The sequence below is a fragment of the Podarcis erhardii genome, assembly GCF_964252035.2.
Source record: "Podarcis erhardii genome assembly, chromosome: 2".
In the NCBI taxonomy this organism is placed as follows: Eukaryota; Metazoa; Chordata; class Lepidosauria; order Squamata; family Lacertidae; genus Podarcis; species Podarcis erhardii.
The window spans coordinates 8361111-8375505 of NC_138498.1; the positions used below are offsets into that span (position 1 = coordinate 8361111).

At 47.0% G+C, this 14395-nt stretch overlaps 1 protein-coding gene and 1 long non-coding RNA gene across 3 annotated transcripts in view; one reads left to right on the plus strand and one right to left on the minus strand.

Moving 5' to 3' along the window:
• Positions 1–14395, plus strand: part of CTDSP2 (CTD small phosphatase 2) — a 66070-nt gene that overhangs the window by 49975 nt on the left and 1700 nt on the right. Inside the window, exons 2-7 of one of the 2 annotated variants that reach the window (XM_081845312.1) lie at positions 2390–2538; positions 4636–4674; positions 8474–8575; positions 10375–10431; positions 12403–12495; positions 13172–13357. In XM_081845312.1, coding sequence (XP_081701438.1) covers positions 2390–2538; positions 4636–4674; positions 8474–8575; positions 10375–10431; positions 12403–12495; positions 13172–13357 — 626 coding nt within the window. The remainder of the gene's footprint in view (positions 1–2389; positions 2539–4635; positions 4675–8473; positions 8576–10374; positions 10432–12402; positions 12496–13171; positions 13358–14395) is intronic. The other variant, XM_081845313.1, reaches the window with a different exon arrangement.
• LOC309332485 lies at positions 7130–10531 on the minus strand. The gene is made up of 3 exons (XR_014152092.1): positions 10480–10531; positions 9052–9116; positions 7130–7812 (listed from the first exon to the last, which is right to left on the minus strand). It is a non-coding gene; the product is annotated as an uncharacterized lncRNA (long non-coding RNA).

Genomic DNA, 14395 nt, shown 5'->3' on the forward strand with positions numbered 1-14395 from the left:
TTTGTGCTTTTGAACTGCTAGGTTAGCAGGAGCTGGGACCAAGCAACGGGAGCTCACCCCGTCCCGGGGATTCGAACCACCGACCTTCTGATCGGCCAGCCCTAGGCTCTGTGGTTTAACCCACAGCGCCACCCGCATCCCACACACTACTTCTAGTAACACACAGTTAAACCATGGAATTTGCTCCCACAAGATGTGGGTCGTCAACTTGGATGGCTTAAAGGGTTAGATGAATTCACAGAGCATAAGGGTACTCATGGCTACTTAGCCACAATGGCTGTGTTACACCTCTTCTGCATACCAGCTGCTCAGAATCCCACTCAGAGCCTTCTTTCAGGCTTCCCATAGGGATCTGGTTGGCCACTGCAAGTAGCAGGTTGCTGGTTTTGTTAGGCTTTGGCCCACCTGATCCAACAAGGGCGTGTGCTTATGATGGCTTTACACAAATGAAGGCCACAAGGCTATAGTCTTTAGCTCCTTGTAAGGTAAAGCGACCCCTGACCATTAGGTCCAGCCATTAGGCCAATTCTGGGGTGGCGCTTTATTGGCCGAGGGAGCCGGCGTTCAGCTTCCGGGTCATGTGGCCAGCATGACTAAGCCGCTTCTGGCGAACCAGAGCAGTGCACAGAAACGTTGTTTACCTTCCCGCTGGAGTGGTACCTACTTATCTCCTTGCACTTTGACATGCTTTCGAACTGCTAGGTTGGCAGGAGCAGGGACTGAGCAATGGGAGCTCACTCCGTCGCAGGGATTCGAACCGCCGACCTTCTGATCGGCAAGTCCTAGGCTCTGTGGTTTAACCCACAGTGCCACCCACTCAGGTAGCTCCAAATACCTGAGACCAATTGCTAGAACTGGAGCTGAGAAAGCTGGAGCCAGAAATGCAGATGTCAAAGAGATAAACAACTACCTGACATTTAGAAGACATCTGAAGGCAGCCCTGTTCAGGGAAGTTTTTAATGTGTGACAAATAATAAATTAAAATTACAATTACAGTGGGCAGAAGATGCTGCTCTTGTTGACCCCGGCAACAGAAGAAATCAAGTTTCATGAATTTATGCTAGGCCTTGACAATGCAGAAACTTCATGTTGCCTGCCAGTTGCTGGGGGGCAATATGGAACGTCCTGTTTCCTTTGTGTGCTATCTCCTGTCTGGCCTGACCCCAGACTGTACTGATGGTAGACGCCAAAGTGTTCTGTGAGGGTGGGTTCTGGGGGAACGCCCACAGCAAACTGAAACCTCCTCAGGCAGCAGCCATTTTGAGTTCAGCCACTGTCTGTCGCAAGAGTGCCATAGGTGAAATCTACACACACATGAAAAGCGCTGTGAAAATGCTTTTTAAAAAACGTTTTGAAAAATATGTTGGATTTGCCATAGCTCACCATCGCCATCTAATGTCACATTTGTATATTGCACTTTGCAAAGCACTTAAAACGTTTTATTTGCAGTTGTATAGCTGAGTCCATAGCGTTGTTCCGCAGTTCAGTCTTCGGTGGCATCATTTTGTGACGTTTGCAGTAGCTAATGTCGCCCACACAGTTTGGGAGAGCTGTTTTGCTAGGGTCCAGTTGCATGAGATTCCCAGTTCATTTCTCTAGGATGCTGGCAGCCACTCTCCAAGGCTTGAGGCAGAAGTCTGTTTCATCCCTACCTGGAGATGTCAAGGAGATGCCTTCTGCATGCATGGCAGCTACTGTACCTCTGAGCCAGGGCCCTTATCTTAGCAGATTCCTGTTAATTGGACGTTGGTACTCAAAGCAGCGAAGGGACGCGAGTGGCGCTGTGGGTTAAACCACAGAGCCTAGGACTTGCCAATCAGAAGGTCGGCGGTTCAAATCCCTGTGACGGGGTGAGCTCCCGTTGCTCGGTCCCTGCTCCTGCCCACCTAGCAGTTTGAAAGCACGTCAAAGTGCAAGTAGATAAATAGGTACTGCTCCGGCGGGAAGGTAAACGGCGTTTCCATGCGCTGCTCTGGTTCGCCAGAAGCGGCTTAGTCATGCTGGCCACATGACCCGGAAGCTGTACGCTGGCCCTCACAGCCAATAAAGCGAGATGAGCGCCGCAACCCCAGAGTCAGTCACGACTGGACCTAATGGTCAGGGGTCCCTTTACCTTTACCTTACTCAAAGCAGCACACACCTTTCTGTCCTGCACTGGTTTGGAGAACTTGCGTGTCAGTTTTGGGGGCCAGTCAAAAAATGTTCCAGCGAAGAAGCTTTCCTCCTTCACGGGCCACCCCCAGGGTCTCCCAAAGGAGGCATGCTTCAACCTGCCTGAGACCTAATTCACAAACCCTTACCCTGGATGAAGATTTGCCTGCTCCTGTGTTTTGGTCCTGGACGAGTGCCGTGAGATCTAACAAAGTTCTTTTTGTCATTCCCTTCTCAGTCTTGGTGTCCAAGTCCTCCCCGAAGAAGCCTCGCGGCCGGAACATCTTCAAGGCTTTCTTCTGTTGCCTTCGTGCACAGAATGTCGGGCAGTCGGGCTTTGGTGGTGATCATGGCCCACACAAGGAGGAGACCAGCACCATTGCCAAGGTGAGTGGAGGCTGGCGCAGCAATCGCTGAATTACACCCAGAGAGTATAATAGGCAGCTAGAGCTTCTGTTCTCTAGCTTTTTTCTGTATTCTAGCTATCCAGGTTTAGGCTGTGCCCCATTAGGATATCAACTCTGTCCTAGTTCTCCAGCTACCCAAACCCTGAAATTGTCCCTGTCTCTGTGTAAATGATCTCTCTCGCTTGACACTTCCTCTCATCAGCATTTTAAACTTTTTAAACTCCTGGCTGACCAGAGTTCACAAGATGTTAGCCTCTGTTTACATCTGACTGGCTCTCTCCCAGTCAAAAATGGCTTTCAGGAGGAAGCAGTTACAGTACTTTGGATTGGAAGCAAGTGCTTCTACGGCCGTTTCACACATCACAGTGCTGCCGTGTAGGAAATAGCATAAACCCCACACGCATGATCCATGACTATTCTGAATATCAGTATTTCACGGCTTGCTAATGAGCTGGGAAGCCATGGCTAGTCTCTGTGGGAAGACATATAAGTGGACTTCAGCCTATTTTCGATGCAAGGGAGGAAAACTCTTGTACAGTGGTACCTTGGTTCTCAAACGTAATCCGTTTCGGAAGTCTGTTCCCATAGAAAGTAATGCAAAGCAGATTAATCCATTCCAGACTTTTAAAAACAACCCATAAAACAGCAATTTAAGATGAATTTTACTATCTAAAGAGACCATTGAGCCATAAATTGAAAGCAATAATCAATATACTGTACTATAAAATAAATAAGACTGTATTGTAGATGATAAAAATGAAACTTATTATTTTTTCTTACTTGCACTGATGATAGTCATTGTTTGTATGGGGGGCTTTTATCCATTTCTGCAGTCACACAATCAATCAATCAGTAGCTGAACTGAGTTCCACACAGTCACAAAAACAAATTAACCAAAAAAGCCTCAAAAACAAAAACGCGAAATAAATAGCAAAAACAAAAGTGCCAAACTTAATCCATTCCGGAAGTCCGTTTGACTTTTGAAATGTTCGAAAACCAAGGTGCAGCTTCTGATTGGTGCAGGTGCCTCGGAAACAATAACTGACAGCTGCATCAGATGTTCGGCTTCTGAAAAAACATTTGAAAACCGGGACATTTACTTCCGGGTTTTTGATGTTTGGGAACCAAGGTGTTTGAGTATTGCGGAGTTTGAGAACCAAGGTACCACTGTAGATGTTGCTGGTCTCATAGCCCTATCCTTCCTCAAAGCATATGCATTTGACCGCATTGTTACCGCCACCCCATCTATAGATACCCCCCTCCGCTTTAAAAAAGAAATATATATGAAGCTATATATGGGATGCGGGTGGCGCTGTGGGTTAAACCACAGAGCCTAGGACTTGCTGATCAAAAGGGCGGCGGTTTGAATCCCCGTGATGGGGTGAGCTCCCGTTGCTCGGTCCCTGCTCCTGCCAACCTAGCAGTTCGAAAGCACAAAGTGCAAGTAGATAAATAGGTACCACTCCAGCAGGAAGGTAAACAGCATTTCCATGTGCTGCTCTGGTTCGCCAGAAGCAGCTTAGTCATGCTGGCCACATGATGAGCTGTATGCCGGCTCCCTCGGCCAATAAAGCGAAATGAGCGCCGCAACCCCACAGTCGGCCACGACTGGACCTAATGGTCAGGGGTCCCTTTACCCTTTTTATATATGGTAAAGAAAACTACTGCTGATCATATATAGAGAGTGCTTTTCCTCTCAGCACTGAATTTCTGCAGCCTGTTCCCCACACACTTTAGAGTTAAGGAGCTGAGGCTTCCTTCTGGGTCAGTTAGCAAGGCTCCCACACTGTTCTCAGTCAAGAAACCCTTTCTTTGAAGACTTGAGACCCCCCCCCCAGCCTCCATCACAGTCCAAGCTTTTGAGGCTTGTAGGATCACCTGTGTCAACCTGAACCTGCTCGTCCATTACCACCACTCTTTCATTCTAGGTAGAAAATGCAGCCTTTAGGATTCTGCTCCTTAAAAACTTAGTGGGTAAATTCAGAGGCTTTCTGAGATCCCCGATAGTAGTATTACACAGCCTTGCCTTTTTCATGATACCTACATCTCTGCTTTCCTCTTTCCCCTCCCCTTTTAGTCTGATCTGTTGCAGTGTCTTCAATACCAGATTTACCAGGTATGTCTTTGTTCCAAAGGAGATCTGCATCTCCTCTTTAGCCAGGACTGTGTTTACCTTGTGCGCAAGAGTGCAAAAAAACATTCTCCACTGAGAGGAACTTGCGTTTCGATTCTGACGTCAGAATAAATTCAATCTAATCTGCTCATCATTTGGTTGCATTACATACATTTTCCCGCTAGCCATGGGAAGTGGACAAGGAGATATAATCAAAGCCCCACACCCTGATCTCTGCAAGTTCTGCTTTTCATACTCCACACCAACCTTTTGCCCTGCTCTTTCCAGGCAAAGGTCTGTCCTTTAGAAACTCCAAGTCCGAGCTGGGGTTTTTTGCCAGCTCCTTAGTGCTCTTTAGGGACGTGGGTGGCGCTGTGGGTTAAACCACAGAGCCTAGGACTTGCTCATCAAAAGGGCGGCGGTTTGAATCCCCGTGATGGGGTGAGCTCCCGTTGCTCGGTCCCTGCTCCTGCCAACCTAGCAGTTCGAAAGCACGTCAAAGTGCAAGTAGATAAATAGGTACCGCTCCGGCAGGAAGGTAAACGGCGTTTCCGTGCTCTGCTCTGGTTCACCAGAAGTGGCTTAGTCATGCTGGCCACATGACCCGGAAGCTGTACGCCGGCTCCCTCGGCCAATAAAGCAAGATGAGCGCCGCAACCCCAGAGTCGGTCACGACTGGACCTAATGGTCAGGGGTCCCTTTACCTTTACTTTAACTTAATTTTGATTGTTCCTGGCTAGATAATCTCCACAGTAACAAGGGCCAGAAATGTCATTGAGTGAAAGAAGGAAAGAAAGAGAAAAATAGAGTGGTTTTTAAAATTGCCTTCCACATACATCCCTCCAGGCGACGTACGAAATATGCCAAATGATGCTCTAGATACCAAATTCCACTTCTGCATGGCATAATGATGGGCGCGCAATGTACACACAGTCCTGCCTACATACGTGTGTGCGTGTGTGCATGTGGGTCTTTGTGTTTGTGAGTGTGGGAGAAAAGAGACCTTCACTTACTAAGGAAATTTCTTTTCCTGCCCCGCTGCTATCGAGAGAGGCATCGGTCGCAGACCTCATTCGTACAAAGAGCCAGACTTCTTCTGGGGGCAGTAGGAGAAGCGGTCACATGGTTGACTGTTTCGCAATGGGCGGGGACGGGGGACTTCTACACGTACCAGACTACCACATCTGGGAGAAAGCTGGCCTGCAACTCTTCTTGACGGCTCTCTTCCTGTGTGAAGGGACTAATGATCGTATTGCAGTGCAGTTTTCACAAACAGACAGAGTGCTTCTGAATGCAAACTACTGCTGCCTCCTCACTGTAACGCCTCTCTCGGGGCAGGTGCCTCTCCAACGTCAGCCATGTGGAGATTGCTATACGTAGTTCCCTCTGGTGGGTGCCTCCGCATGGAAAGAGCTTCAGGCACGACAATCTTGCCACGCAGTCTAGACAGTTTCCCCCACGATACCGATAACTTCCAAGGGCAAACGAAAATAAAAATGCACCATTGTGGAGAATATTGCTTGCCCTATCGCAGGCATAGGCAAACTCCGGCCCTCCAGATGTTTGGGACTACAATTCCCATCATCCCTAGCTACAGGACCAGTGGTCAGGGATGATGGGAATTGTAGTCCCAAACATCTGGAGGGCCGGAGTTTGCCTATGCCTGCCCTACCGGCATGGTAGGCTTTGGGAAGGGAATGGGATCCCTAGCCACCTGTTGGCTATTTTTATTTATTCAGTTTTTGAATTTGCAGCATGGTTGGCTTTCATTGGGCTCGACCTGGCGCATGCATTTCTGAGGTGCTCAACTCCTTTTGCAGTGGGGTTGGTTTTTGAAAAATCACCCTTCCCATTCAAGAAAGGTCTGTTCGAAGCAAGAGGTAGCCTCTGCAGTGCTGATGTACTGCAGAAATAGGGAACATGTGGCTCTCCAGATGTTGTCGGGTGCACCTCTCATTATTCTTGACCATTTGCCATGTTGGCTAATGGGAGCCTGAGTCCAGCAAGATGTGGGGAGCAACAGGGTCCCCACCTGGCATAGGACCAATTTTTATAAAAATGCCTCCTAGCGCAAAATTGCAGTGATGAAACTGCAAAACAAGGACTTTTTACCTCAGTTAGAACAAAGAGGAGTTAATACAGTGGTACCTTGGTTCTCAAACTTAATCTGTTCCGGAAGTCCATTCCAAAACCAAAGGGTTCCAAAACCAAGGTGCACTTTCCCATAGAGAGTAATGCAAAATGGATTAATCCGTTCCAGACTTTTAAAAACAACCCCTAAAACAGCAATTTAAAATGAATTTTACTATCTAAACGAGACCGTTGATCCATAAAATGAAAGCAGTAAACAATCACACAGTCACACTACCAATCAATCAGTAGCTGAACTGGGTTCCACGCAATCACAAAAACAAAACAAAAAAAAAAGCCATGAAAACGGAAAATAAAAGCAAAAACGGAAGTGTGGCACTCAAATTGGAAGCGTAACGCTCAAAACGGAGCATGTTTGGCTTCTGAAAAAAATTCACAAACCGGAACACTTACCTCTGGGTTTGCAGTGTTTGGGTTCCAAGTTGTGTGAGTACCAAAGTGTTTGAGAACCAAGATACCACGGTATTGAGATTTTTGTTGTTGTTAAAATTTGCAAAGTAAGGGGAGTGTGAAGTTGGGACGACACCAGCTCACCCCACCTTTTAATATGTTGGCTGGTGGGTCTTAAACTGGATGTGGCTAGTCTGGAAAGAAATATTAGGACCACAGTACAGTACAGAGATTGTTAAATATGTCAACTGGGGCTGCTTCCAGGAAGGTGTTCATTGTAAGATTGGTGCTTTGTTATGCATGCAAGTATTTTGCAGCGTTGACATCATGTCAGTGAAATAAAAATGCCAGCCCATATTCTCCCCCCACCTGAAGCACACACACATTATCAGGAAATCTTCAAGAACGTCATGCCATGAGGTCTAGCGATGGCCATTAGCTCAAGTGACTTTTGACGATAACCCGTTTCTTCATTTGGGCCATAGCTGATCAAATGCTCTTTAATGGTTGTATGGAAGAGCAAATAATTCTCAAATCCCTTTCTTCTGTGCAATAGTTGAAGAGTCACAGAAGCCTTATTCTCTATTGCTGCTGGTCAACCTACAAAGCGATGCAAAGCACACATATACACACACTAACCCAAATAACACTTCCCTTTATTCTGATCTGTGCCATTTCAAACTCTAAGCTTTCTTACCAGAGGTTGCCAGTTGCTCTGTAGTCTTAAAACCTCCCTTTAAAAAATAAAAATTGAGAGTTCTAGCAAAAACATGAAAAGATTCATGAGGACCAGAGCCTTAGGCCATTTGAAAGTTTTTGCATAGGGTTTCTACTCCTTGTTGGCATTGCCTGTGCTATTCTCTAAACACAAGATGGGAAAAGTTTCCTAAGTCAGTTTTGAAGGACTTCATATTGGGCTTCCCCAGTGCTTTGAAGCCAGTGTGGTATAGTGGTTAAGAGTGGTAGACTCGTAATCTGGTGAACCGGGTTCGCTTCCCCGCTCCTCCACATGCAGCTGCTGGGTGACCTTGGGCTTGTCACACTTCTCTGAAGTCTCTCAGCCCCACTCACCTCACAGAGTGTTTGTTGTGGAGGAGGAAGGGAAAGGAGAATGTTAGCCGTTTTGAGTCTCCTTCGGGTAGTGATAAAGCGGGATATCAAATCCAAACTCTTCTTCTTCTTCTTCTTCTTCTTGTTAAATATACCTCCAGCAACATGATTCACCATGCCAGTGGTGGCTAAGTTTCCTCTCTTCTTCTAGATTCCTGGGACGTGCCTTCTCCCTGAGGTGACTCTGCAAGACCAGGGCCGAATCTGTGTGGTGATTGATCTGGATGAGACCTTAGTGCACAGCTCCTTCAAGGTGACGTTCTAAGGATGCTCCTCCTTTTCTGAGAAGGGGGTGGGGAGGGGTTGAGGCAGAAAGCATCCTTGGCCCACCAGACGTTGCTGGACTACAAGTCTCATCATCACTGGCCATCTGGTTGGGGCTGATGGGAGTTGTAGTTCGGCAACACCTGGAGGGCCACAGGTTCTCCATTGCTGACAGTGCAGAAGAGGACTAGTTTGGTGCAAGTCAGCTCCCTCTGAGAACAGCTGCAAAGACATATGAAGGGATGAGGGCTTTATGGAATATCGATGTGAAGGATAGGATTGGGGCTCTGGGAGTTAAACAAAAGGACCTCAACTTCATTGTTTTCCTGGTTAGAAGTTTTCTAAACCCAGAGGGTTGTATCCTGTGCAGCCTGTACATCAACAGAATGAATTTCTGCTCATTCAATGAGACTTCCCCTTCCCCTTCTCCCCCCTCAGAGCCACCCACACAGCCCAGCCATGCACCTTCAGATTCTGTTCCAGATGGTTGTGGAATCTTCTGGAGTGGATTTTGATGTTTCTGCAGGAGGCTGCAAGGGGGAAAGAGAGCAAGGTTAAGTCAATGAGGTCCACTTGCATGGTGGTGGATTCTTTGAAGAATCTCCTTGGTTCTCCCATTATTTTAATAAATTAGTTCTGTGTCTACAACCAGTTCCTACTGCATACCAGACACACAATGCTGTTATTCCTGGGAACGGAGAAGGAAGCCTATTTATTCATGGCTGTTTCCATTTCTGCCCTGGGAAGGTGGTTTGAACCCTTCTCACCTCACCCCTACACGTAAACTCTGCCACTGGAAGAAATTTCTAATATTTGCGTCTCTGGTTCTGAGCAGCAAATTCTGAAGAAGCTATCAGGGGACTGAACAGGCAACAGGAGTTAGAAGGACTCAGCGATTGATTCCCTGACAAATCATTTGATTCTCTTATTAGGTGCCTTGTTATTTCAGATAGGAGTGCGGGGGAGCCTTTTTTCAACAGGGCCACATTCCATTGTGGCATACTACCAGGGGCCACATGGCAGAAGCACTTAGAATCACTTAGTTTTCCACACACGCATCCTGGCATTGATTGATGTCTCAAAGGACCAGATATAGAGACTTGGAGGGGCTTCATTCAGCCAGACATCTGAAGGCAGCCCTGTTTAGGGAAGCTTTTAATATTTAACAGACCACTGTATTTTAATATTTTGTTGGAAGCCGCCCAGAGTGGCTGGGGAAACCCAGCCAGATGGGCGGGGTATAAATAATAATAATAAAATCATCATCATCATCATCATCAATGAACTGGAGATTCCCTGCCACTGGTTTGAGTGGACATGACTGTCATTTTAAAAGCAGTTACAGATAGGTAGCCGTGTTGGTCTGCCATGGTCAAAACAAAATAAAAAAAATCCTTCCAGTAGCGCCTTATGCGATGAGCGTCAACAGGCTCATCGCAGCTATCTGCCAGTCACCCATTCCCACCACCCTTCTGAGTAATACCCCTCCCCACCTTCTCACTATATAGAAAGGTCCGGTGACTTCTGTTTCAGTGTATCTGAAGAAGTGTGCATGCACACGAAAGCTCATACCTAGAACTAACTCAGTTGGTCTTTAAGGTGCTACTGGAAGGATTTTTTTTTATTTTAAAAGCATATGGCTCGGTACTGGTAAATCGAGCCAAACCCAGTGAGCATCAGATAGTGTCCTTAGGTGCAGAGATTGGCACGATTTATGGACAGAGTGGGGTAGAATTGTGTTGTGTTACCTTCCAAAAACTAACATGCACCTTTTATAACATTTCTCAGCCAATCAACAATGCTGACTTCATAGTGCCTGTTGAAATAGAGGGGACAACCCACCAGGTAAGGATGCTGCTGCTGGAGGAAAGGTCCCCCCACCCACCCACCCACCTTGCCAACAGTTTTGGGTTCTCATTGGCATCTGTTCTGGAAGTGGGGCAGCCTCCCATTTTGGTGCTGTAAAGAAGAGGAGGAAGACCGTTCTATGAAGGCTTCGGCCTGGTTCAAGTAATCCAGGATAGGCTGTTACCAGGCAACACGGCCTATTCTTGATTACTTGTTTCAGGAGGTAGCTGCTTCCAGCGGATGTTTAAGGAGGAATGGCTTGGATCGACTGCGTGGCAGCGAGAGCTCCGGGAGAGAGAAATGCGACCAGCTGAAAACTGGTGGGGAACCCTTGAGGAATCTTGATGTGCTTTGCAGCATTTATGCTTCTTTGCTGTATTCCGCTCACCACAATGCCTGTTGGCAGCTTGTATTCATTTAAAATGCATTCGGGTTAGTCTAAGCACGCTAAGGGGGACGCGGGTGGCGCTGTGGGTTAAACTACAGAGCCTAGGGCTTACCGATCGGAAGGTCGACGGTTCGAATCCCTGCGACGGGGTGAGTTCCCGTTGCTCGGTCCCTGCTCCTGCCAACCTAGCAGTTCGAAAGCACGTCATAGTGCAAGTAGATAAATAGGTACCACTCTGGCGGGAAGGTAAACGGGATTTCCATGCGCTGCTCTGGTTCGCATGGAAGCTGTACGCCAGCTCCCTCGGCCAGTAAAGCGAGATGAGCACAGCAACCCCAGAGTCATCCGCGACTGGACCTAACGGTCAGGGGTCCCTTTACCTTTACCTTTAAGCATGCTAAAGGGCAGTTGTTTCCCTATCTATCAATAAGGATGCTGGTGACTTGAAGAAGTCAGCTGGTAGTTCGCCACACCTCAAGCAGCAAAACAGCTTCCTCCAGAGTCCCCAGTTAAGGAAAAAGCTCCTCTCCCATACATTTCAAAGTAGCAAAGTGTTCATTATCTACAGGCACAAGACAAAGCTAAACAGCACTGTCTTCTATAGACAACTCTTCTGGTCTCTGAAGTAAAGATGCATATGTACAGAGAATTCCAATAATACTATATCACCATGCTAGCTAACGCTGCTATGTGAAATTCACAGCCTCTTCCCCTGACTCTCACGGATTCAGAGTCAGACAGCAAACAGGACAGGGCATGGACAAGACAAGACAGCATAATGAAAACAATGCCCTAGAGACTGTTATACCCATCTCTACGCACACTTCATATTTCCTGAAGCAATGGGAGGGCAAATGACTCATGCACTCAACCTAGCTGATTTTGCTATGGTGCACCTGGTGCACCTGGTACCCTTATCTCAGAACATCCAGATAAAGGATGTGCTTCTCAAGAAATGAGTCCAAGCACACAGTAATTTAACCCATTGTTCACATTACACCACTAAAGGGGAGGTATTCTTTTACTTGCCTCCATTTTCTTCTTCTTTTTTTAGATAGCCATGTCACACAAAAAGGAGTGGAGCTTATGTCCTGTTCAGTGATAAAGGGTTAACACCGAATGGACTAAAATGGCAAGCCACTGGGAAGTTGTGGGTTTGTGCCGCACTCTCTGAAATGAGAAGTTTCTTTCTTAGCCAATATACATCAGACTATGAAGTGGCTGTTTGGATTCGCTGCCGGTGATCCTAATAGTGCGTCCTGCCTACCTGTCAAAAGTTGGCTCACAAGGCTGGATCCTGTTTGTTATATTGATACTCTGCTTTTCCACAAAGTGGGAGTGAGGAAGCAGGCTGGTGTAAGAGGGAGGTTATGGGAGAAAAGCAATGAGCAGGGGGAATCCTCTCTCTCCCCATCGCTTCTCCCCTAAAAATGTTCCCTGCAGTCATGTGCTTTGGCCAACGCAGCACTGAATCCAGGTCTTTCACAGTAGCATGTTCACTCTAGTTGTAAGGTGGGTTGTAGATAAGTAAAACCAGTAGTCCCTCTGTGTCATTCCTCACCTCTGCTGCTCACTTCTAGGTGTATGTGCTGAAGAGGCCATTTGTCGATGAGTTCCTGAGGCGGATGGGGGAGCTGTTTGAGTGTGTGCTCTTCACTGCCAGCTTGGCGAAGGTGAGGAGGAGGAGGAGGGTTTAGCCTAGACATGGACTTGGGGAATTGCTTGATACTTTCAAAGTTATCAGAAGCTAAGGCAGAAAGGGTGGCAGTGGTGTGCTGTGTTACTTTCAGCTCAGAAGTTAAACTGGAGGTGAATATAGACAATTCGCTCTCCCTGTCTTGCTAGAAGACTGGTTTGGGAGCAGCTTTGACTTGGGCTAAACTTGGAGTATTGCCGAAACTTCAGAGCTGTGTGCATTTTTCAAAACCCAAATGCTGCAGCAAGAAACACTTGGCCTGTTGGTACTTGACTAAATTGTGCAAAATGTCAAGTTTGCATATAGTTGTTTGTTTTTGCTTCTCCTAACTGTGAGGAAGAGTGAAGGACCATGCAGAGTATTCAAATCTCCACCACTAACTGACCACTGGAAGTTCCTCTCATCCCCTTGCTGGCTTCCGAAATTGCATTGGGCATCACTGAGATCTCCAAATCCATAGGGACTTGAAACTTGAATGAATGAATGAATGAATGAATGAGTGAATTCCATGCCAGATTCCAAATTCCATGTTTGCACTATCTGGCCAGAGGTGGGCAAAGCCCTGTATGTTCTCCTGAATCCCCCAGGTTGGGTTTCTTGCTTTCTTATGCTGAGCCCTCGTCTTCACACACTCCTCTTATCACTCTGTTCAGTATGCTGACCCCGTAACTGACCTGCTAGACAAGTGTGGAGTCTTCCGAGCCCGCCTCTTCCGAGAGTCATGCGTGTTCCACCAGGGCTGTTATGTTAAGGACCTCAGCCGTTTGGGGCGTGATCTGCGCAAAACCTTGATCTTGGACAATTCTCCTGCCTCCTACATCTTCCATCCAGAGAATGCGGTGAGCATGCCTTCAGGAGGGGTGGGTGGGTGGGTGGTTAGTCAGTAGTAGCTGGTGTTGACTTTTGACTTAGCTTGGCAGGAAAGCAGCAAAGGCTCTTTAAATCATGTGTAAGACTTGAGTTCTTGATAGGTAGGTAGGTTGGTTGATGGGTTTAAAAATCTTCTGATCTCTTAAATAAAGCATTCCCCTTTGTTTCTCTCCCCTGCCTTTTAAGATGGTCTGACTGCAACACTTGTGTGCTAGGTAGGGCCATTCAAAACATGTTCTCTCTCTCTCTCTCTCTCTCTCTCTCTCTCTCTCTCTCTCACACACACACACACACACACACACACACACACACCCCTGAAGTGGTAAATTCTCAGGAAGGCTGACTGTACCACATCATTTCCCCCTTCAAATCTTCTTTTTTCCTCCCTTTTCTCACTACTCCAGCCAGCTCAACCCCAAAAGTTCTCCAGCGCATGAAATATTCTTCCAAACCTATCCAACAGAGCACATCTACAAGGTTTTCCAGGTGACAATTCATAGCTGTGGCCATAATTGTAGGAGTGAGTGAGCAGTTAGTACTAGTGTGACTAGTTTTGTCTACAACGATTACCTTTCATGCACCCTATTTAAAAACTAAGTCTTGTATTGTCACTGTATTTTGAATATTCGCCCGAATACTTTCCAAAGCTCTTTAAATACATGGAGTTTATATATGTGTACACACACACACACACACACACACACACACACACACACACACTGGTGCCTCGCAAGACAAAATTAATCCGTTCCGTGAGGCTCTTCGTATAGCGGTTTTTTCGTCTTGCGAAGCAAGCCCATTGACAGCTTAGCGGATTAGTGCTATTAGCGGTTTAGCGGCTTTTAGCGGATCAGCTGATAAGCGGCTTACCAGCGGATCAGCTGATAAGCGGCTTAGCGGCTTAGGAAAAGGGGGAAAAAGGGGGGGAAACCCCGCAGGAACTCGCAAGACATTTCGTCTTGCGAAGCAAGCCCATAGGGAAATTCGTTTTGCGAAGCGCCTCCAAA